We start from the raw sequence: 24,542 nt of genomic DNA on the forward strand, positions 1-24,542 counted from the left end.
ATTATTATAGTTGCTATTAACTGATCATCTACTATGTGCCGAGGATATATTATTTCTCTCATGCCAACTCTGTGAGGCAGGTATGACTATCCTCATATTTTTAACCAAAGAAAAGTTTTAGGGAGGTTAAGAAAGTTGTCCATAATCACAGCTAGAAAGTGGCTGAGTTCAGATTAAAACCTAGGTTGATTTAAAAGGCTTATTCTTTTCAGCAGCTTGATTCTCAAAACAAACAAACAATATAAAGAGAATACTGATATGAAGTAAATAGCATTCTTTCCTTTGTAGTTTCCAAATTTTTTACAATAACTATATTTTACATGTTATAATCAAAAGTTTTTTTTGAAAGAAGGAAAAAAATGAATGATAAGTATAGGGATCAGTTCTATTATTTAGAACATTGTTATTAATCAGATACTTTTTCTTAATTAAAAGCATTAACATCCAGGAATAAATAAAAATGTATTTGACTTTCTATAATTATAAATATATTTCCTGGATTTATATTTCAGAGCAAGGGACCTGGAAGTTCAGTTCCCATTTTCATAATGGTCTTTGCATTTGAGACACAGACACCTCCTAAAGTTATTAAACTATCAAACTTCACAAAAGAAGCGGCAGACACAACCCTAATGTGATCCTTATTTAGCAAATTGTCTTCTTTCCTAAAGGATTTTAGCTTCTGTTTGTTCTTTTGTAAAGTACCTGCCAAAAACAGCTCGGCTTCCCCCGCTCCTGTTTGACTGTGGTCAGCAAGGTGAGAAATTACGAGGAGGAAAATGAGAATTTGGAAATGGGTGCTGACATAGTTGTCATCTCACTAGAGAAGATGAATGAGGAGACAAACAGGAACGCAGAACGGGAGAAATACAATTAGGTGTGTAGAGCCAAGGAGAGAATTGGAGCTCAGTGAAATTTCCTCCCTGCAGGAGTTACCAATTCAATCCTGGAAAATTATAAGTGATACTATCACCTGTAAAACTGGGTAGGTACGGGCTACATTTCTTTACTTTTCCCTGATTCCCCATCCCCACCAGTCGCTGAGAAAACAAAGTACTAGAAAAACAAAAGGAATGCTTACCTCAGATACTCTCTCTGTGGACGCACAGGAGACTTTTACTAACCTGAAGCCGCGAAAGCTATGAATGCTCATTGTTAAAATGCACTTTTAACACAATTATATAAACTGGCAACTAAGAAGCTTTAAAGAAACATTTTTGCTGATGGAGATTTTCAACACAAGCAATCAGTATATCTATATTCATGGGAAGAGACTTTAATAATATTTAATTAAAGGCCACACAAAGAGTAAGCAGATCCTATGACTAGATTTCCTGGTTCTAATTCCACTGTGTCTCTTCTATGTAGAGGAAATACATGGCTTTATTTGTAGCTGATGTTTGGAACAGCATTATTTCTAGTCTGATTAGTTGTACAGCTCTTTCTCATTGTTTTTTAATTTTTAGTCAGTTTTGTAGTATTTTATTTTTAAAAATTGTTTTGGGGGGAATTAATGAATTGCAAAATACAGAACTAAAAGGAACAGAAAAGTAGTTTAAAAATCCAGCGTCCAGAGATAATCACTTTTAATAATCTAGAATGTTTCCTTAGAGTCTTTTCTGCTAAGCACGTTTTAACACAGTTGTATCTTTCCAAATTTTTGTCTTGTGTTTGTGTTTTGCTTACTATGTTGCAAGCATTTTTTTCCATGTCAGTAAAAACTCGGTCAGCATGATTTTAAGTTGTACCCAGTATTCTAAATTATGAAAGGCCAACCAATTGCTATATTTTAAATTTAGAGTCCCTGAAGCCTCTACTTTCCTGTAACACATCTGGTAGAACTGCACACAAGGTTGCTTACGTTAATGTTGGACTGCCGTCCATAGCAGTGAGAATGGTGTTTTGTTCCCAAGTACAAATAAAGAACCTGAGTGGGGCAGGTGGCCTTCTCGTCCTACTCCCACATGCTACCTTCCTTATACAAGGTGAAACCAATGGAGTCCTCAAAGGTAGGAGGAATTAGTAGCTTCATTCCACCAGCAAGGTGGAGTCTGGAGTAGTCTTATGGTCATGGACAAGGGACCGGGAGAGGCAAGCATATATTAAAAATCTACTGAGCAGGAGAGTGCTAGGTGCTGGGAATATCAAGATGAACAAGATGTAGTTTCTTCCTTATAAGGGCTGCCAATGCTGGCCCAGTCTGTACAACTGGGTTGCAACATCATTTGCTCTGGGAACCTATCCTCATCTTGGTTGAGACCTCAACACCTCACCTAACCACTTGTCAGCCTCTTTACCTGAACCATCAGCCTTTGCTGAGGGTCTGCTGTCAAAGGACAGGTTCCTTAGTATTGTGGAACTGTGGCTGAAGCACAAAGCACTGCCTGAAATCCCACTGCCACATGAACTTCCTCTGTTAGTGGTACTTGCATTGCATGGCCAGCTTCTTTATGTTCGGGTCAGCTTTTGCTCCCTTCCTGCTGCCCTGCGGTGCCGGGGTCTCAGCATGTGTCATAGTCAAGCTTGCTGGATAATTAGGGCAGCCCTATGAAAAAAATCCCTCTTTCCTATCTTTTCACATCTTTTATTTGTACTCATAGTGTCTGCTGAGGGCCTGTTTCATACACCACACCCCAGAAAGCCCTATGGGATCTAATGGCAGGAGTAGGACTGGACAGCTATTGAGGCACTTAGAGTCTAGTTGAAAATACACACTAAGATGTGTGAGAGAGAAAAGTACGATCATGATAACATGCCCCTCACTGACACTGTATGTCCCAAGGGGACAAAGCAAAGGGGAGCTTAAAGAACTGATGAGGTGAGTGATGAATGAGGAAAGGCTGAGATGAAAGTGGTGAGCATTCTGAAACAGGGTAACATGAGAAAGGGCCTGGACCAAAATGTGTGTTGTCTAATGGCAAAGGGTATCAGACTGCAGTGAAATTATTAATTCCACAAGATCCAAGTACTGCTGGCCTTTTCTTGTTTTAGAATATACACAGGTGAGTCTCTTCCCTCTTGTATTGCGAAATGCTAGAGACGCCACTGCAGATACTTTGCATATTCTCTGAAAACAGTTCTTCCTGTCTCCCTACCCACACCTTAATTAAACAATATTGGACTCTGTGAGTTTGTAAGATAAAATTGTTAAGAAAAATTTGCAAAATGTGTGATATATGCTATTTTCCTTTGTCATTGACTTCAGAGGTGACATTTATTTTTGACAATTTTAGAATGACAATTATGGCTGAGATTGCTAGTTTTCTACCCCAATACCTTTCTCCCTTAGTAACATGCTTTTTAGGTAGACATATTACCATGCAGAATAAATGACTCTATATCTCCTAGGCCCTACCCCTTTCCAGTAGCCGGTGTGATCATATGACTTAAGTTCTGGGCAATGAAACATAAATTAAAGGACTCTATGGAACTTCTGGGAAGTCTCCTTAAAAGGAGGAGTGGATAAAAGAAAAGGAAAAGGGGATAAAAAAGGAGGGGTAGATAGTCCCTGTCCTTCTCTCCCCTCCTTTCTTCTTTCCTGCTTCTTGGAACTCAAACATAATGGATGGAGATTCAAAATAGCCATTTTAGAATATAAGGAGTAGGGCTTCTTCCAAGGTACAGGGGAGCAGAGAGCTGGAAGAAGCATGCATCCCTGATGACTTTGGGAAGCTCCTATGCCAGCCCTGGATGGTGAAACTCCAGACTTCTTTTTAAGTGAGAGAGAAACTTCTGCCTTTTACAAGCCACTTTGTTTAGGCATTAATTTCATAAATACATAGAGAACATATACCTCTCAAGAGCAGGAACAATGTGTATGCCACTTGGTCCACCGTGGTGTTCAACAATGTGATGATGATGATGGCGATGCCAACAGTGATGATGATTGAATTAAAAGCAATGAAACAAAGTGGCTTGAATAAACTGTGCGTAGCTATTTTTATTTAAAGATTCTACTGCTGGTGCTATTTAATCTATTTGTATGCAGGTGTAATCAAGGAGGTCTGCATTATTTAATAAAAATTCTTGATCTACTTAACATTAAAAGATTTCATTTCATTTTGTTTTGAGAAGCAAGAAGGCTGTATCATTTATATATGTCTTTAAGTTGGCTTCCACAGTGCTGTGAGGAGTGTCTCTAAATGACCCATCCTTGGTGATGGAGAGTCTGTGAACTCTGGGGGCCTCACCGTGACTCTGGGTGGAAACGGCAGAATGATGTTGGGAAATCCATTCCACCAAAAGTGAAGGAGCAAACAGCGTCTCTGAGAAAGAGACTCAAAGGCCAACATGCAGCAAATCATGAAGGAAGTGGAAGGGCTGGAAAGGGAGACCATGGTCAACCAATATGAATACAGTGAGAAAGCAAATGTTTGGCAACTAATGAAGCTAAAAGTTGGCAAGGGACTCAAAATATCCCCAAGGGTGAAATATTTTGCATAGGTAACCCCCTTCATCTACTTTAGTTTTCTGGAAAAACTATGAAAATGTTTAACTCTTCTGTTTCCCAACATTGTTAATTCCATAAATCCCAGAAGGGATGTGAGGGGTGAGCTCATCTAGCTCCTGGGAAACTTCACTGCTTCTTAAGTTCCAAAGAGGTATCTTTTTTGTTCTTTTGCACCTGCCTTGGATAGCTTTACTTAAGTAGTAGTTCTACAAGAACAAGCTCAGGAATTAACTTTTAGTGAAGAAAAAAATCTGCCATGAATATAGGAGCTTTGGTACTCAGAATGGGAGACAAAAACAGTGAAATGAGTCACTTTTCCAATACAATTTATCTTTAGGCCAATTACAAGTAAAATATAGGCATAGTTGTGTGCAAGCTGGGACACAGGACACTACATTCTTCATTTTTATTTGTTTCTTGTGTTTCAAGAGAACCCTCTGCCCGCTCACTTCTCTTATTTAGCACTTGCCTTCTTCCAGTGAATCTCCAAGAAGGGACTGGCAATTCCGAAGCAGGTGACCACCAGGGGCTTTGTTTTGACTCTGATGCAGCCCCACCTTTCTCTTTGCTGACTTAAACAATTTTTGTTTTTTTAAAGAAGACTTTTATTTAAACTCCCATGGGTGCTAGGCAATATACAGTAACTAATGACTGTCTCTTTAAATTAAACAAAATGCAGTGCAATTTAATTTTCTTGATGACTTGTAGGAAGGCAGTTGATGGGAAGAGCATGGGCTTTGGAAGGAGACTTTATTTCAATTCCATTTTTCCTGTTTTACTAGTTATTTGACTCTTTTCAAGTTTCTCAACCCTTCTCAGCCTTGGGTTTTTTTCCCCATTCTTAAAAATTGGCATAATAATAATATCTCTCAGATTGTTGTCTGGCACATAGTATCGATAGATGCTCAACAACGTTAATTCCCTTTTATTCCCACCCCTTCCCCACTCCTGTCATAATGAAACTAAATTGGACACTTGGGGTATAAAGTATGATCCACCCAACTCCACTAATCTCATCCACAATGCTTATGCATGTGTTTAAAATGACCTCTGGGGCTTCCCTGGTGGTGCAGTGGTTGACAGTCCGCCTGCCGATGCAGGGGACATGGGTTCGTGCCCAGGTCCGGGAAGATCCCACATCCCGCGGAGCGGCTGGGCCCGTGAGCCATGGCCGCTGAGCCTGCGCGTCCGGAGCCTGCGCTCCGCAACGGGAGAGGCCACAGCAGTGAGAGGCCCGCGTATCGCAAAAATAAATAAATAAATAAATTAAAAAATGACCTCTGCACAAGCTGACTTAACTAAATTTTTCTGCACCCTGTCCCCAAATCTGGCCTCACCATGAGCTTTAAACTTTATATATGTTTTTCGGATTATTTTTTTTTTCTTCCTGATAGGCTGGAAGTTCTGAGGAAGCTCATCATGGGCCTCCCCTGTGATGTCAGAAGCAGATTTCTAAATAAGGAAGAATAATAAAAACTCATTGGTGGTTACTACTCTTTCACACCAGGGTACCCTGAAATAATTGTTCCAAAGATGCTTTATTGATAGAGAGCCTGATCCCCTTCAAAGCTTTACAGAGCAGTTCTAAATGCCAGCTTACTTCAGGAGAGGAAGTTCTTTGGCACTTTGCTGAAGCTAACTCGGTTTTTCTGTGTTTTGAGAGATATGATGTGACTTTTCAGCTAAAGACTCACTATAAACTCTGCATGTTTTTTATTTTTATTTTAAAGAAGGCTCAGGTGTTAACAGATTCATTTAGGAGGACTTCTTCTAGTTTTTTGGGGGGCAGATATATTGTTTTTACTTGGAATGTGCAATTTCTTGACTACTAAATAAAGTTTAGAAGCCCCAGAATAAGTTTCGCTTTTCCAGGAAAAAAAAATTTGCTCATTTAAAAAAATAGAATCAGTATAACTAATGTTATTTCTCTAGAACTATCTATTTATGTCATCTTTTCAAGACAGCTGAAAAACATAAATATGAAAACATCCACTTTTCCTCTCACTATGATTAGAAAGAAATTTATCAAAAGAATCATTCAAAAAGAAATGCAATGTAATTATATCACTTGTAAATTAATAAAATTAAGCTACACTTTGCCTTCCTTCCTACGTTTTACTGATCTAAAAGTAATAGTTCTGCATGTGTTCAATTTTCTACAGGGGATATCATTTTTAAATTGCTCTTTAACACAAGAGATTGATCCATAACCCCAGGGCCTTAGTAAGTGGCTTCCTTGAAGATGATACCATTTTGGATTTATTCACAGGAAGTAATCCTCTTGAGTGGCTCAGATGATTTTTTTTTCTTTTTTTTAGTTTTCTTTAAGAAATTCTTCAGGAATTCTTATGAGATAGAAGTCGGGAAAATATTATCACTTTGCTGATAGGGACGTCAAGGCTTAGAGATTTGTTCAAGGTCAAAGAAAAAGCCATTGGCAAAGCCAGAAACTTGAATCCTAGCATCCTGACTTGTATTTTGGTTCTGTTATACTAACTTCCTGTACTCCTTGGATCTGCAGTAATGTAAGAGTTTTGCATTTTGGGACCCGAGCAACAATTCTAAAGTGTAGAATACTTACAAAAGACTACATATTCTAAAATGCATTCACAATTATTTTTTTTTGTCATTGCCTTTCAATATGAGGAAGTCATAGGACTTAAGTCTATTACCCTGTTCATATAAGTTGTTTAGACTTCAATATAGGTCTTTAAGTCTGTGTATCTTTTTGGCATTGGACTATCCTAGTGGGTCCATACATCTGTGTCCTCAATGCATGTGGTACCAGAGTAAATTATATCCCAAGTTATTTGTGGCTCTAACAATATTTAGTCAATTTCCCTTCTCAGCAAACTTAAAAATTCATGCAAACCAAATTTATGCAAATCCATGTTTGTGATTCGGCTGTGGTCAGCCTCAGGAAGCAGAATCATGTATAACTGCAGTGTAGGATGTGATTTAAACTTGAGGTTTTACAAAAGCAGTGCAACGTGTGTGGTGGCATCTCCACTGATATTTAAAGGTGCAGAGGGATATGAAAGGATGACAATGTGCAAATTCCCATAAATATGCATAATTCACGGTAAATCAGTATATGTCTAATTATAGCAATGTACACAATTTTCTTGCAATCCCTTCCTTTCCTTTTTAATTTGATAACTTGCATCCTGAAAGAAGAAGGGAAAGATCTGGATGGTCACTGCACAAGCCAGGGAAAGTTGTGGGGCAAAAAAATGCCTAAGGCTCACCTTGATTCTATATAAGGCAACCATTAAAATCACATTTATAAAAATTAAATAGTGATGTGGAAAAAATGAGTCTGGCATAGTGTTACATAAAGAGGGAGATACAAAACTGAATGCATACTAACTGCAACTATGCAAAAATTTAAATTATGCTTGTGACTATGCAAAAATGAGGGACTATGTAAAATGAAGAGTCCTTGGAAACACGGGTTATACTTCTGATCTTGTTCAAAGTTTCTGAGGAGGGTTTTGTATACTCATAAGCAGAGTAACCAGTGAGAAGGGACCCCAAGGGTGACTGTCAGCTCTCCAGCACCAACAGGTAAGGCTCCTGGAGAAAGGCTGGGTGCTGCTTTTGGGAGGGTGCAGGAATCACCAGGAGCTTGGAGGGGCAGAGTTGTGGCCAGTGAAAGACTGAAGGGGGTGGCAGAATATCAATTCTCAGACCACTTTTCTAGATGGGCAGGCAGGGAAACTGGAGATCTGCCAACAACCCGGGATAAACTAGCTGTACTGAATAGTTCAGCAGGGACTTTAGCCTGAGTAGAAAGGTCAGTCCCTGTGGGGCAGCTGGCGGAAAGACATTTCCAGAGCACAGCAATCTACTCCAGTAACGGAAAGCTACTCAACAAATGCTGAAGCGATGCGTTTTCTTTTTTGTTCCAGGCATGGAATTTTTCAAATGTAGTGAGCACAGAGAAAATTCTAGGTGCAAAGTAAGGATTTAACTTATCATGAGAAGCACCTCAGATGGGAGGACTCGAACCCGAGTAGCAACCCTAATGCAGTACCTGCCTTTTACTGGTTCCCTTGCAAGGCTGCCTGGTTACCTGGTCCTACCATTCAGTACAGTGCAGGGTCCCAATGGCCTCAGAGGTGGGCATTTATCCAAGGACTGGGCAATGGCCCTTTTTCATAGATTTGCTTCTGGGCATGTGTGTTTATGACTATGTATCCACACATTCTCTATTCCTCTCTCACTCTTTCTCTCTTTCTTTTACACACACACACACACACACACGAATATTGTCTTTTGAAGGGAGAATACTTCTTTTCCAATTTGCCCATCTTAATTGATTTATGCTTTTCCCTATCCTATATATCTTTCCCTTACAAACAGAAAGCCTTTCTCAGATTTTACCCTATTACAGTCCTAGCACAGTCAAGATAATAACAGATCTCCTTGATAAGTCAGGGAAGCATGAGGAAAGGATAACTTCCTAGCTGTGAACTCTTTCGACCCGGAGCAGTCGTGCATAGCCACACAGACTGCGGGCACAGCACATCTCCTTGGGGCTGTGCAATGCAGCAGCCTGGCATAAAATTCCCTATGCCTTAGTGTGCATTGTGAAATGGGGATGATGGTACCTACATCATAGATTTATTGGGAGGATTAAATGAGTTAACATATATAAAGTGTTTAGAACAGGATGTAGCACATAGTAAATGCTATATAATTGTGTGTTGTTATTAACCTTTTAATAAAAGTGGTTTAAGATTACAAGGGCTTAAGACAAAGATAACCTTAATAAGTTTTACCTCTTAGTCTCCATCATCTGTACTTTCTTTAGGAAACAACCTGGGTCACAGGATTGATTACTGTGTAGGTTCACTTTAATGAATGAAACTGGGAGGGAATATTTGCAAGGTTAGGAACAGTGAAATTAAGGACTTAAGATGCTTAATTTGTCTTAACTCCTTTTCTTTTGTAGTCCTTGGAAATAAAAGTTTAACATCTTTACCAAAATAATAACTGATCTTTTCTTGACACCCCAAATTTGAAAAATCTAAAACAGTGCTCCTCAAGCCACAGTGAGGATCGGAATTCCCTGGAAGCTCGTTGAAACTAATTCCTGGGCCCCAACCTTACAGACTCTGATTCAGTCTGGGATTCAGAGTATGAATTTCTAACAAAATGCAGGTGATGCTGATGCTGCTGGTCCATGGACCTCTCTTTGAACATCTAGGCTCTAAAAAACATACTTGGTCATTGTTCCCCAAAACCATGTCTTGTCCTGGGAATACACTGAACACTAGGAAGACTCTAATTCTTTCAGGACCATGACTAGGGAAATGATACACATCTTAGAGGCCTGAGGGTCCTAAGTACTCCCTGAAGTCCTCAGTCCCAAATCTGCTGCAGCACCTGCACCATAACTGCCTATTGACCGAAGCCCCAAGCTGTACTGTTGGCTTCTTAAAGGCCATGCCTATGTTTATGTCATTTCTGTGTCCCAGCACCTGGCAAATACCTTGTGAGAAATAGGCTGTTAAGAAGTTTTTGTAAAGTAACTGAATGAAGTAGGAAGTTAGATCATTTCCATCAAAATAATGCTATTTTTTTTTCAAAAGCAGCATCCCATGTATCTTTGGAAGTTAAGTTACCTCATAATTAAGAGGAAGACAATTTAATTTTGCTCACGTAGTCTATCTTAGAACCAGTTTTTAAACATATGATTCCCTGCTTGGTTGTCCCTCCTGAATACTGACAGCTAAATGTTGCCAGCATCCCTGACCTGGTTCTGCTGGGTTCTCCACTGCTCCCCCTCCTGTATCACATGAGAGGAAGTGTCTTGGGAACAGGGCAGAATCAAGTACCAGTTTTTTTTTAGAACAACAAAATGTGTAAACGTGCTAAATGTAACTAAATATTTCCCCCGCAACCAAACCCCAGAAGACACATAGCAAAATTGTTTACATACCAAACTTCTATAAACAATAGGTTCTCAGATTTTTCTGTTTTCCCATTTGCTCCTTATCCTTTTTAGGATCCTTTTGTTTTCTTTTTTACACTTCTCACTCCCCCCGGCCCCACATCTATGGGGTTTAGGAAGTCTGTCTGCAGAGCCAAGAGGGGTTTGTTCATTCTCTTTCTCCTCTCCTAGCATTTGGATTCTCAAAGGCGAAAGTCTCTAGCAGAACCATGAGAAGGGCTCCTTCCCTCCATCTATATCCTTCCAGTCTTAGGGGATCTATCAGAAGATTTTGTGATGTGTATCATATATGTATATACATGCACAGGACAAAGGCAAAAAGGGAGGAAGAATGTTACACACTTGGGGTGCTTCAAGTTGTTCAGTATGAATGGGGCATGGAGAAGGATAACAGGGTAGTCAGGGACTGGACCATCCCTGGCCTGCAAGCCCAACTGAGGAGTCTGTGTAATATGTGGGAGGCAGCGAGAAGCATCACTTCTCTCTGTGTCTTGAGTTTCTGTCACCTGTAACCCAAGCAGTGTTGGGGTCCATGCATGTCTTGTACGACTACTGTGGTTCATAAAACCACAATGGAAGGATTTTAAATCAAGTTCCTTGGAGTCTGGATGAAAGGGTAAGATTGCTCATTCATTTAGTGAAAGACAAATTTCTTCCATTTTTTTTAAAATGCAGAGTTCCTAAGGTTTTATATCTTTAGCTTAAAAGTTTAAGAATAGCTAAGCATGTTTGTGAGCTTCAATTTGTTTTATTCTGTACTAAACAACTTGATTTAAAAAATCCATCAGCTGATGCACCATCACTCATTTCTTTGTCAGAAGCTATTCCCATAGTTCACAGAAATTAATGGGTCAATTTTGGGGACACATTTAAAGTTTAAAGATAAAAGCTGAGAGTGTAAGGAAGTGATAACTGGACAACCTTTGACTGGAAGAAAACTACTTCCATGCTTAGTGTTTTTCTACAAGAATTCATTAATTATTCATTAATTATACAAATGAGATAATTTAGTTAGAAAAGAGTGATGAATGAACATTTCTTTCTATTCAGAACCTCTAGCACAAAGCCGAGTTGGTACATTCTCTCACCATTTCTTTAATAAGTCACTTATTCATATATTTCAAGAATGAGATCATTTGGCCAAAAAATACTATGATGAGGAATAAATAACAATTGTATTGAATGAAGATTTGTGTGTGCATGTTGTTTTTCGTAGATCACAAGATAGGAAGTGGTACTCACCCTGTCTGGGGGTAGACCATGTGAAAAATTAATGACTAAAAATGGAAATGACAGAATTATAGAGTTGTTTTGAAGAAAGAGAAGGAAGCAATGGAGCATTAAAAAAAAAAAAAAGCAGGTTTGCAAGAACTGTGTTTCTGTCAAACCTTATAGATGCAGTGCCAGAATAAGAGACACATTCCAAAGGCGGGGATCAGAGAGTGGGGCTGAGCAGAAAGGAAAAGACATGTACTGCGAAGTCTGGATGGGAGAGAAATAAAAGCACAACCACAGAAGTGACAAGGTCAGGGCAATGGCAGAGCACAGGCATCTACCAAAGTCAGAAGAGAGGAAGGGAAGTCTACTCTCTAAACTCTCTCTGCTGTTTAAGTATCAAAAAAAAAAAAAAACCAACAACAAAAAAACATTGTACAGTCTTTCTGTTCCTTAGTCATTTTTATTTATCAGATTTTGAATTTGTAACATAAATCTTTTCAGTATAAATATTTCCACCCACAACTGTTTTTCGAAGCCCTTATGACAATAGACACTGATGGAATCAGTAACCAGTGAGTCACAGGCAAGGTTCATTAGACAAAGCGCTGGCAACCCGTTCAGAATGGACTGACTAGGCAGCTAGATGCTGAACTGTGGGCCGGGCTCACAATCCCCCAAGGCCAATTGAAAGGGAGATGATAAGTTGATCCAGGTGCAGAAGACCTGGGAGATGAGCTGTGGAAAAACCCTCTGCTTCAACGTGGAGGAAACACTCTGCTAAGCTCATTAGGGGCATCTTAGGAGATTCAAATTCCACTTTTAAAACTGGGAAGTTGTCACAAAGTTTGTGAGAACCTCGTTATGAAGTAGGAAGCATCTCATATAAACATCCTTTCATAAAAGCTTATCAGACAAATTTAATAGAGTTAGCTGTGCACTTGAAAGACACACTCCTCTCAAGTGATTTCTCTGGATTGACTGGTATGCCTAGCTTACCAGCATGAGGGAGTCTGGAAGAAAGGCTAAGGAGAAGTTGAATTTAGGAAGGCAGTTATAGGGATAGATGAATGAAGCCAGGACGAGAGCCTGCAGACCCGAATTCTAATAGTCCCTGTGACATAAGATAACCTAGTGACACAGTCAAGCTACTTCCCTATCTAAGACTCAACTTATTCTGGTTGAAGTAGAACCAATATAATCAAACTTCTTAGCAGCAGTGCCCTTTCATCACCCAAAGCTTGTCTGCGCACCTGGGGCCAACTTACTCTCTAAGGGGTGACGCCACGTGCATGAACCCCCTCCTCTGTTCAAAGTGGCTGGGAACGGGGTCCACGGAGCACAGTTTTAAAACCACTGGATTAGATTATCTTCTGAAATTCCTTCCAGCTCTAATGTCTACAGTTCTCAGACTGACCAGATGAATCTACTTAAAACAACACCAGCACCAACAAAACAAAACAAATTCCCCAAACACAAAACCAGTAAAAGCACAACAAACCTTCCACAGTGAAAGGGTGAATGGCTTATTTTCAAGTTGTGTTCCAAATGGCTGAGTTTAAGCATTACTGTCCCGGCCTGTTATTTTCATATATCACATCATTTTTACATTCAGCATGTCAGCTCACGTCATTTCAATTTTGCATTTATTTTTCTCAGTGACTAAACATGCTGCCAGCACTTTTCCCCAGTAGATTAAAAAAATGGGCTATTTGAAAATTACTTACATCTATATATTTTTCCAGTCTGAAAGTCCAGTTTTTTATGCTGCATCTAATGAACATAGGCTGTACATTAATATCTTGAAATAAAGACATATAATGGCATTTAAGATATTTGTTGAACTTGAAGTGGTAACTCATGGTCTCTCTTTTTCAGTGGTTACAGTTTTTCACTGAGCCCTGTGGATTGCATTACTGTTTGCAAAATTGGGGAAGAGGGGCTGGTGGAGGAAAGCTGGGTACTTGCTACTCTGCAAGGCGGGTACCTTGTTTACTCTCTGAGTTGCTAAGTTGGTAAGACTAGGAGGTAGTAAAAGTCCTGAATAGGAACTATCAGCAATACTTTCTCCACTTACAAATATCTGACCTACTCATTTTATCAAATGGGGATTTTTTACATTTTAGGTAACAAGTTCCCTTTTGAGGTACTTGAACCTCCGGGGGACTGAAGACCATCTGACAATCATATCTTTTTATTTATTTATTTATTTAAGTTATTTATTTTTGGCTGTGTTGGGTCTTCGTTGCTGTGTGCGGGCTTTCTCTAGTTGTGGTGAGCGGGGGCTACTCTGTTGCGGTGCGTGGGCTTCTCACTGTGGTGGCTTCTCTTGTTTCGGAGCACGGGCTCTAGGTGCGTGGGCTTCAGTAGTTGTGGCTCACGGGCTTAGTTGCTCCGCAGCATGTGGGATATTCCCGGACCAGGGCTTGAACCCATATCCCCTGCATTGGCAGGTGGATTCTTAACGACTGTGCCACCAGGGAAGCCCTGACAGTTATATCTTAATGTCTATTGTTTTAATCAGATCGACAACCAGGTTAGGTTAGTTTTCAAGGGAGAGGGTGTAAAGCAGGAGAGAAATGGGGAGAGCAGAGGCCCACTTGGGCCCATGTCGGCATCCTACTCTCCTTTGATCTTAGAGTCTCATGAGTGTAACAGGTCACAAACTGGAACCTCAGGGCTGTATACAGAACCACACTATTTTGTTTGACTACACATTGCTATAAAATTTAAAAACTGGTTGTAAACATTTAAAAAGCAGCAGATTAATTGCTTCTCTTGAAAAATTAGTATATGTGGTGATCCTGAGCCCATTTTTCAACAAGATGGCAATCAGCTGGGGCTGGTAGGTGCTGCTTCTTCTAGAGGGGCCAGCTTGTGACATTAGCCACTGTCCTCCTCACTCCCTATTTTTCTTACACACAGTCTGTTCCCCTCATTTCTGTACTTGGTTGATCCAAGGAGACATTTGTATCTATGACCTCAGAATAGACTTTATTGTTTAGAATTATAACTCAGTCCTGAAGAAATCCAAGGGGATTCTATACCTATTAAATCTAAGGCTTTTACCATCAACTCCCACCACTCACCCACCCCAGTACCTGACATGTATAAAGCACTTATTTCATGCCATGAACTTTGCTAAGCCTTTGTTTACAGCAACTTATTTATCCTAACAACTACTTTATGAAGTAGATAGAATTTTCCTCATTTTATAGCAGAGCAGCCTGAGGCTCAGAGAGGCTGGTTAATTTTCCCAAGGTAATATAGCTACTACATGGCTGTAGCCAGCTTTCATTCAGATTCCTGACTGTGAAAGCCTCCCTCTTAACCACTGTGTAACAACTTTGCTATATTCACAATGGCCAACACGAGCAGTGGCAGAGGAGCCAGGAGCCCCGAAAGGGCACCAGACTAGAGTAACTGACAGTATCTTGCAGAAGGCAGGCAAACTGCTTACTAGGAAAACAGTGGGAATAAGCAAAGTGAAAATGTGACGCAACAACCAACTCAACGTTCAGGAAGTGTGAGCCGCTGATGGAAAGAGCATGAGACAAAATAGCAGTGGTCCTGGATTCTAGACTTGGTTCTGACCAAAGGAGGCTGAGCTGGACACAAGGTGCATCCCCATTTGAACCTCACAACAGACATCTGAGCCAGATGGTATTATTCCACTTCACAGATGAAGAAACAGAAACTCAGAGAACTTAAATTGCTCACTCCAAGGTCTTCCGCTTAGTAAGCGGCATAGCCAAGACTAGAAACTAGGACGATGGCCTCCTACTTCATTCATTTCAGGTGTCTCCTGCCTGCCCCTGTGTCACTCTATAAACAGCGACCCTCTACATTTTTTTGCCTTCTATCTTCAGATCTCAGTAATGTGTCAGAAGACTCTGAAATTAAGATATTAGGTCTGCCCTTTCTGTTTTTCCTAGAGTCAGAGGTGATGCCTAGGGGTATCAGTATACTTAAATTGAAATGCATCAATTCAAAAAACCAAAAAAACCTCTCAGCATTGTGAGTTTACAAGGAAAAATAAAGTAAGATATTTTGCATTACTGTGATTTCCACCCCTCACCCCCTTCTCAATTACCAGTAACTCAGAACTATTTTCATATCACTTGACACAAATAGGTAATATTTAGGAATAAAAGATGGGTAAAAATGCCTTTATCCCAGTAATTTTTCTATTTAACCTTGTGCAAAACTTTCCCCTTGCCTTCTACATTTATTGATGATAAATAGCTTTGCTGACAAGATGGCACTGATTGGACTACAGTAGTGAATCTCTGTTTACTCCAATGCTGATTTCAGATAGAGAGCAAATTTGAAAAGCTTTGGCCTCTCTCATCACACCTAAATATGGCTTATTTTCATTGAACCATTTCTCATCTATCAATCTTTCCGAGGAAAATGCTAATGAGCCTATGTCTGCTGTGAGCATAATGGGGGCAACCACAACGGCATAATGTGTTTGGTGCTTCCAGAGTCTCACAGTATCCTGCTTCAGAATCTCCAGGCTGCCCAGCTTGTTTCTTTTCTGCAAGTCTAAAGGGGGTTTCTGTTCTTGGTGGCCAACATGGGGTTCCAAGAAGGTACCCAGGGAGAGTGTTATACGTGACGCCAAGAGACAGGGTCTCATGCTTTAGAAGCCTTCTCAGAGGTAAATGGGATGTGTCTTATATTTAAATTAAGTCACCATATTGATATGGCAAAAAAAGCACTGGCCAGATGGTGCTGAGTACAACAAGGCAGTGATACATATCACCCCTATTCCTTTTACTATTTATGAGTCCGAGAATCAGGTCAGCTGCTTAGATGGTGGTATGACCACACTAACTGGCAGCAGAAGGAAGCTCCGTATCTTTTCCTGTTAATCTATTTTTCTCATTCTTCCATTTTTCTTTTACGTTGGCCTATATTCTCCTCTTTAGGATGCATTCCCACAATGACCACTAGGATAAAATTACAATCCTACTCAAATGCTTATGTGCTACTGGAAACACAAGGGGGTGGCGATGCTTTGTCTCTTCTTTTTCTTTAGAGAAAAATCACAGAAATTCTAGTTTCCATTGCTTTCTGCTCGGGCTTCTCCTACAAATTTAAAAGGAGACTCTCACAAGGGTTTTGGGCTAAGAAAGGTATGTGTTGTCTCTCCCCATGGTACTTCTCACGTCTGGTCAAGGCCCTCTTGGAGGAGGCTGTGTAGGGACGGGAAGGGTGAGTGGATGGCAACAACCACCCTTCAGCTCTAATTTTGTGCACATTTGTTTTGAAGGACTTTTCTCTCCTAATAAGCTATAGGGGCCAAGAGGGAAGTAAACTGTTAAGGAGTGTTTGTGGAAAAGATTATCCCTGTGAGGGTTCAATAAATAAATACTGGCCAATTATGATACTTCCTAGTAGACGGTTATTTTATATAATTAGAGTACTGAAGCAAAACAGCTTCTTAATGCCCACCTATGGGATGACCAGTAATGGGCGACCACAGAGAGCTATATAGGATGATAGATGGTGTACTGGCTTGCACATTGGGAGGGAAGGCTGGCTTCCAGTCCTCTCTGTGTACCTAAGCAGGGACTCAGGGGAAACTCAATTCACCTTTCTAGATCTCAATGTTCCTGTCTGCTGAATTGGGGTTGTGTGGTGGTGTTATGGACTGAATGTTTGTGTCCCCTCCAAATTCACATGTTGAAGCCCTAACCCTTAATGTGTCTGTATTTGGAGACAGGCCTGCAAGGAGGTGATAATGGTTAAATGATGTCTCAAGAATGGGGCCCTAAAAAGAGGAAGACACACCAGAGCGCTCTCTCTCTCTCTCTCTCTCTCTCTCTCTCTCTCTTTCTCTCTCTGCCATATGAGGATGTGAGGATAAAGTGAGAAGTTGGTTATCTACAGGTCAGGAAGAGAGCCTTCGCCAGAAACCAACCATGCCAGTCTGTTTATCTTGGACTTTCTAGCCGCCAGAGCTGTGAGAAAGAAATCTGTGTTGTTTAAGCCACCCAGTCTATGATATTTTGTATGGCAGGCCAAGCAGACTAATAGGTGGTGATGACTAGCTACTTAAAATGACATAATGGTTATAAATTCATCTTCTTAGAGAAACTCTAAGAGCTGGGAAGAGAAGAGTAGTATTTTACAAATAAGGAAACACCTCAACTCACAAGACTACCACAAGAACACAAGGCTACTAAGTGGAATTCAGTCAGATGCAAACCTGGGTCTTTAAGGCACCTTTAGTTGTAAATGTCCGTGATTTTCTTGTTTTCAGCATCATTATACTGGATGTCTATGAATTCTAGTTTTTAGGTTTCGAGGTAATGCCCAGTTGAAGAATGTCAAATTTATCACAGGTCATACGTATGCTTTTTCTCTTTAGAACTGCAAGAGTTATTTCCTTTGACCCAGCCATTCTCAAAGTATGGTCTGGGACCAGCAGTGGGAACTGAGGACTTAGAAATCCAAATTCTTGGGCCCTACCTCTCGACCTGCAGAATCAGAAACTCTGGGGGGTGGGTGGGGCCCAGCAATCTGTGTTCTGAGAAGCCCTCTAGAGGATTCTGAGGCTGCTAAAACTTGAGAACCATGGTTCTGGTCCATATACACTTGTTCCCTTTGTCATGGGTTGACATTTGACATTTCCCCACCTTATTGCACTGAAAGATATGCAGCTGCAACTCTGAGTCCTACAGTCAACTAAATCTATGACATACTGTGAAAACTATTTTGAAAAATGCTTGAACCTACAAGTGTATCCCCTTTATAGTGATAATATTCTATAATTTTGTGTCAGCCTTGGTTACCTCCTTTAAGTCTGCTTGGAATTTGAAAATATTTTAGAAAAAAAGCTATCTTGGTGAACATATCACAAACCTTGAGTTAAACTGACTCTATTGTAATTAAAAATAGTAATTTAAAATAGAATTAATTTATAATTTATTCAAAGTGGCTAATGTTTTTAATCACTTACTCAAGGTACTTGACCATCTACTCCCCCACTCCCACCCCTGATATCTCAGCAACTTCAAAGAAAATTCATTTGTACATGAAATCTATTCCTAAACAAGACGCACCCCCTTCCAGTCAGGAAAGAATATTTTAATAAATAATAAGAATAATCCAAAATCCATATTTAAAATTTCTTTTAAATATGTATTTATTCTAGAAAGCCAAATATAGAACTAATTTTATATATTTTATTATAATTATATGTATATAATAACTGTATATATGTCTATTATATATGTTATATAATTATACACATAATGAAATATCTGTATATATTTATATCAAATGTCTGGGTTTTAGAGGTATAAAGATTTTTATCTAATGCTTCCTTTGATTACTTTCCTATGCTTGAAATTTGAAAACTCTAGGGATTTTTGGAGAATATGGACTTCAGTGCCAATGTGATACATTTATATTTAAATGGCTATAGAAGTGCGTGGGTGTGTGATTACATATTATATGGCAGCTCCTATTACTTTAGGACATCAACACTAATCTAAGAATTCTCTGGAATGTTTTCATGTGTATCTCAAATAAATCTTGCCACTCAAATTTCACAAAAAGAGAAGCACAATATTGCCTTTTAGAAGAAAACCTTACACATTTCCAAAATTACTTTTTCTTATGTAGAAATAACACAGAAATCACCTTTTACCCCCTTGAATGTGGGCAGCCAGAGTGAACAAAATCCTCATACTCTGGGCTGCTTCTGCTATTAATTTGCTTACATAAGCAAAATTGTGGGCTTTCTGTGGAAGTACAAGACTGGCAAATCACAGGACTGATAAAACGGCATATAGCTTGCACAGCATTTGTAGAGCAACAGCTTCTGAATGACAGATTAAATGAGCTTAGTAGACTTCTGCCCTTCACAGCACTCCAACTATTTTATTTAAAGCTTTTTGCAATTATATGAAGATTGACTAACAAATTTCTACCATGTTTCTGAAAAGACACAGGAAGGCTAAATTGAACATAAAGATTCCTTCCCCCCTGCCAAAATATATATAACAACTGTGAGATGAAGCACTATTAGAAAAAAGTGTTTTACCACATCCACACATAAACACACATACACTTTTAAAGTTGATCTCTTAAACTTAGGAAGAATTTTTTTGTAGTGTTATAAAGACTAATTAGAGTGTTTTCCCAAATATTTTTCTTCGAGATGTCAACGCTGTCATTGTTTCTACCTAGGATTTGTTCATTACATCAACACCAAATAAACCTTCCCCAAAAGGAAGGACTACTCTTACTGCCAACAGCAAACACCAAAGCCAACTCATATTCATAATTACTCATCTTTTGAGACATGTTTTGACATGAATGACTCAGCAAAGCTGGGTCACTGCCAACTGGTGCCAACTGGTCCAACGGCACCGGAGGAAACATGATAACTACAGAGACAACAGTGACTGAGAAACTGAATCCTCCCTCATTTGATCCAGGCAAGAAAAGTGTTATTTTCTGAAGAAGCAGGAAAGTGCATTCTCTTTTTTAAAAGATTGCTAAACAGTTAATAAAATGTGTTTAGGCACAACAATATAAATTTTGTGAAAAGTGCCACGAGAATAAAAGAACAATGACTCCCTTTTCTGAATCCCCAAATTCACTTAAAACAAAAAGAAGCTTTAGGAAAAACTAAAGAAAAGAAAGAAAGAAAACAAAAGCAGCTTTGGGGATAGAATGATAGTAAAGAAGTACAAAAACAGTAGGAATTTAACTTCTACATGATTAAAGAAGAAATAAAAAGTAAAACTTTTAATTTTAATAGAGAAATTTATAGGTATATATGTTCTCATAATATACTCAATTGTATTTTACTAGTTCATTTGCCAGGGAGGTCCAGTCCTTTCATCAGAATGCTAGTCTACAGCACAGGATCTATGGGAGATGGAGATCACACACCCCAAGTAATTAATCTGGCATAGTTAAAATGATAGCTAATAGCCCAGCAGAGCACTCAGGCTCCAGTCCCACTTATCTTATTAACCGAACTGACAATTTGGCGCTGAGTAGAAACACAGGGCCATATCCAACACTCTTCCACCCTGGTTTACTCAGGAGCAGGAGGAGAGTGAAGATAAGGCAAGAAAAACTTGAAGGTAGTTTGAGTGAACCCTGTAGTATGGACATACTCTGCACCTCCTGGGGAGATGCTTTGTTCAGTTTTCCCCAGAAGACCACTTCAGTTACTTTAATTATTCCAGGCCTAATAAGCCAGTTGGTAAGTTAATTGTTTCTGGTTGCTATCTTCTGATGGTCATTTTTCCTTTTTTCAGAAATAGACACAATGGCTCCTTTAATGCAATTACCACGATGCAAAACAGACTGCATGATTGATTAGGAAACTGTCTAAATTCAACTTGGCTTTCTGTAACTTGCTGACTGCCTTCTTTCTAACTTCTTCATCTGCTCAGATTCCTTTGAATTATTTCTCTGTCTCCACCTGAGCTTACAACAGAATCAGAGCCACTTACACATGAAATAGATGTGCAGTTATCTTGTCTCCCTGATAATTAACAAAGACGTTAAGGGCTAATGCCAATTCAGTGGCACGAGTTGGATACCTTCCATTACCTGTCATTGTTTATGGTATATTAAGCAGTTTTCATTTCACCTTATGGGCCCATATGAAATATAAGCTAGATGTTTCTCAAATCACAAGCAGTATTAAAGAATATTAAATATCTTCTTTTTTTTGTTTGTTTTTAAAAAAAAGTGTCTAAATTTACTGCAGACAATCTGAGGAAGTAAATTGGGCAATATGTTTAAACTTCTCAGTTTTTTAAAGTCTTATATCCCTGTCCTCTTAACTTATATTTATTGTCTTACACTAATAGTAGCATTTCTCATTTTCAAAATAATTTACTTTCTGGTTCTTATTTAAATATTTTTTTCCAACAAATTATCATTGTACTGATTTCATTTTTTAAGTGGGGCTTTTAATTTCCAAAAATTCTCTTATCTTGCTCTGCTTTATTTTTCATCATTCTTACATACAGGACATACATGTTGACATCATGCAGAAGTCAGTGCATCAGAGGCGTTAGACAGGAGGCTTAGCTGCTTTCAAAATCTATCTTATTATGCAGGCCTCAGTTAGATGAGCTAAGCTAATATAGCTTCCAGGGCAGGGCTGAAAGCTCAAAGGGCTTCAGTTGTCAAAAATCTACAATGCAACATTAGAAAATGTATGTAAGCATTCACTTACCTGCTTTTGATCAACAATTATTTTCAGGTCTTCATCACTGCTTAGTTTTCCATATCCTTTTTCTTTACTTTTCTTGCGAAAGAATAATTTTAAATGATCATTTAGTTTCTTTCCATTAATAATGTTAATTCCCACTTAATACTTTTTAAAGATAAAAGTCTTTTCTTAGCATTGTTCACTGTCATAATACATCATTCTTTATGCCAATCTCTCATGGACAACAGAAAATATCTTTATTAAACTGCTGGCTTCTGCTTAGCCTCTCCCATCCAAATTATACTTTTAATCCTTCTCTGAATATTGTTATGCTTCCTTTCTTTCTTCAATTGTATATTTTTAGAAAAGATTCTTTAATAATTTGAGATAAATAAGCAACTCCTTAAAGAGTCCCAGCACATTTTTCTTAAAGATTGAAACTGCATTTAGTGATTATATTATGCTTAAGATTTCAACTATTAAATGTTTTATTTTAATCCTTTATATATTTTTAAGACTAAGCAAGAATAACACCACTCAGGTAACGAATCTTCAGATTTTCTGTATTTGCTTATAAATCTGATGAAAACTAACATTGGCAAAACAACTCAGAAATAATTTTAAAAAGATAAGTAAAATAATTTTCAAAATTAGGTAGTTTGAAAAGTTGGTAGGGTACGGACCATTTTAAAAAATGTATTTTATTGGCATTTTCCCCCATCTATCTTCCCCATAGCAAAAGTTCATAACTTCATAAGTTAGAAAAGGACATAGATCATTACAGCCATTTTACTGTTGTGTTACAGGAGAAAGATAATACGTCTGAGTCTTTTCTTTTTCTTTCTCCCAGTGCAATGGTTAAACGAAATATCATTTGGAATGACAGTTGCTTCTTCATAATTTCAGAAACATAGTACCTTCATAGAGGACCAGTAAGAAAAAGAAAAGAAAATTCACTACATAATTAGCTGTAATCCAAGGTTATTATTTTTTAAAAAAGCAATTCTTGCTCTCGGTATTAATTATATCAACTAGAATTAAGGGAATTAAAAATATTTCTTATGTTTGTATCTACTGTGTCATATTAGGATCCTCATCTCATTGGGGGAAGAATTACAACCTTCAGCGAACATGACATAAATCTTCTTTATACTGTGGGAAACGATTCTTGTCTGTTTTTTCTCCTATAACATTTCAAAAGCAGATTTCCATATTTCCTCTCCAATAAACATACCTCCTATTTTTGTGGGTTGTTTTTCTGTAATAAAGATATTTTTCTGAATCTTCAAGTACTAGGATGCATAAATAAAATCTGAATTCTCATTCATATATTAATGAGTTTAACCACTTAGAACAGAACAGATGGCCACAGTATCTCTCTCTATTATTATTCTTGTCCTCATTTGAGGTTCCATTTCAGGACTGATGGAAAACAAAAAGAACAAGGTTGGTTTTGATCAAGATGGACTTCCTTCCTACCACTTTGCTTTAGTACACTGGTTGCCATAAGATATTGTCCAGAGACCCTCTAATGCAAAACATTAAGAAATGCCTTTCTGAATATTGATCTGTATACTTACCAAGTAGCTCATGTGCATGACCCGACTTCTGGACAAAAGGACATTAAGTAGAGATGGAATGTGGGTCTTTCCATCCATATCACTGTCAGACATCCCAGAATTCTTTGCACCAGCGGCAGTGGCTTCATTGCCAGAACTTGCTGACCAGAGAACCACAGATCTTGCCCAGCAGCAGTATTTATAGTGTACCACAATAATCGAAGTATCCCCGAATCACTGTCTTGACTTTGTAAACATTGTGAAATTTGGGGTTTGCACAAAAAATTACTGAAACTAAAATTTCTTCTTTTCTAGCTTATATCCAAGTATATGTTCCCTGACTGCTTTTCTAGTTTAATGCTCAAAACACCCCTCCATCTATTATTATACACATTTTTATATTTCATCTCACGCATATGGACTACTCAGCTTCTCTGTCATAAAAGCTTTCAATTCTCCCTTTTCAATGTCCTGCCCCAGACTTTCTTGTGATTAGCAAATCACTGCTAATAGATATAACAATGTCGGCATTCACAGAACGTAATTCAAGATCGCCATTTCTGCCAATACCAGATTCCACTTTTCCAGTTTAATCCCAACTCCCTATCTGGTTTATTACTAAATTTTACCAGGAAGAGGCTAGGGAATGAGATTATATCCCCAACTATTGCTAAGTAGAAGTTGGCATTTTCCAAGAGTGGGGGAGGCTCTGGGCTTGCTCTTAAGCCCCTACTTTCCAAACAGCAGACAACTGTACACAGAGTCAGAAGCCTTCCAGTTTTACTCTGGAGTTAAGCAATATTTTCTAGCTCACCCCATAACCCAGGGGGATTAAGTCTTTTCTAAGCCATAATGGTTATTCGCTCACTTACTGCTTATTTCTAGTGCGAGTATAATCCTCTTTCAAGCACTCAGCTTCCCACTTTGACTGCTTAGATCAGCCAGCCCAGGCCGGGGTCTTCAGCTCTCCTCCCTCCTCCCAGCCGGGAATCCCTGTCTTCTATCTCTGCACTTTGTCAAGCACAAAAAGCAACTCCATAGTTTCTGCGTGGTCTCTCACATTAGCCAAAGGACTGAACTAGAAGGAGAAAGAAAGCTAACCTCCCCACTGTCCAAGCGTGAGGAGGCAGGGCTTCTGTGGGAGGAGAAGCCCGAGGGTAA

The 24,542-nt window shown here is 38.9% G+C and overlaps 1 protein-coding gene across 7 annotated transcripts in view; it reads right to left on the minus strand.

Moving 5' to 3' along the window:
• PEX5L (peroxisomal biogenesis factor 5 like) overlaps positions 1-24,542 on the minus strand; it is a 251,762-nt gene that overhangs the window by 164,589 nt on the left and 62,631 nt on the right. For 4 of the 7 annotated variants that reach the window (XM_067738132.1, XM_067738131.1, XM_067738129.1 and 1 more), the window contains exons 1-2: positions 23,403-24,438; positions 21,847-21,918 (exon numbers count right to left, since the gene is read on the minus strand). The exons of the other annotated variants lie outside the window; for them this stretch is intronic. In XM_067738132.1, coding sequence (XP_067594233.1) covers positions 21,847-21,918; positions 23,403-23,495 — 165 coding nt within the window. In that variant the 5' untranslated portion in view covers positions 23,496-24,438. Of the gene's footprint in view, positions 1-21,846; positions 21,919-23,402; positions 24,439-24,542 lie in introns of those variants that run through there. 7 annotated transcript variants of the gene reach the window in all.

This window comes from Pseudorca crassidens, chromosome 5 (genome assembly GCF_039906515.1).
Source record: "Pseudorca crassidens isolate mPseCra1 chromosome 5, mPseCra1.hap1, whole genome shotgun sequence".
Lineage (NCBI taxonomy): Eukaryota > Metazoa > Chordata > Mammalia > Artiodactyla > Delphinidae > Pseudorca > Pseudorca crassidens.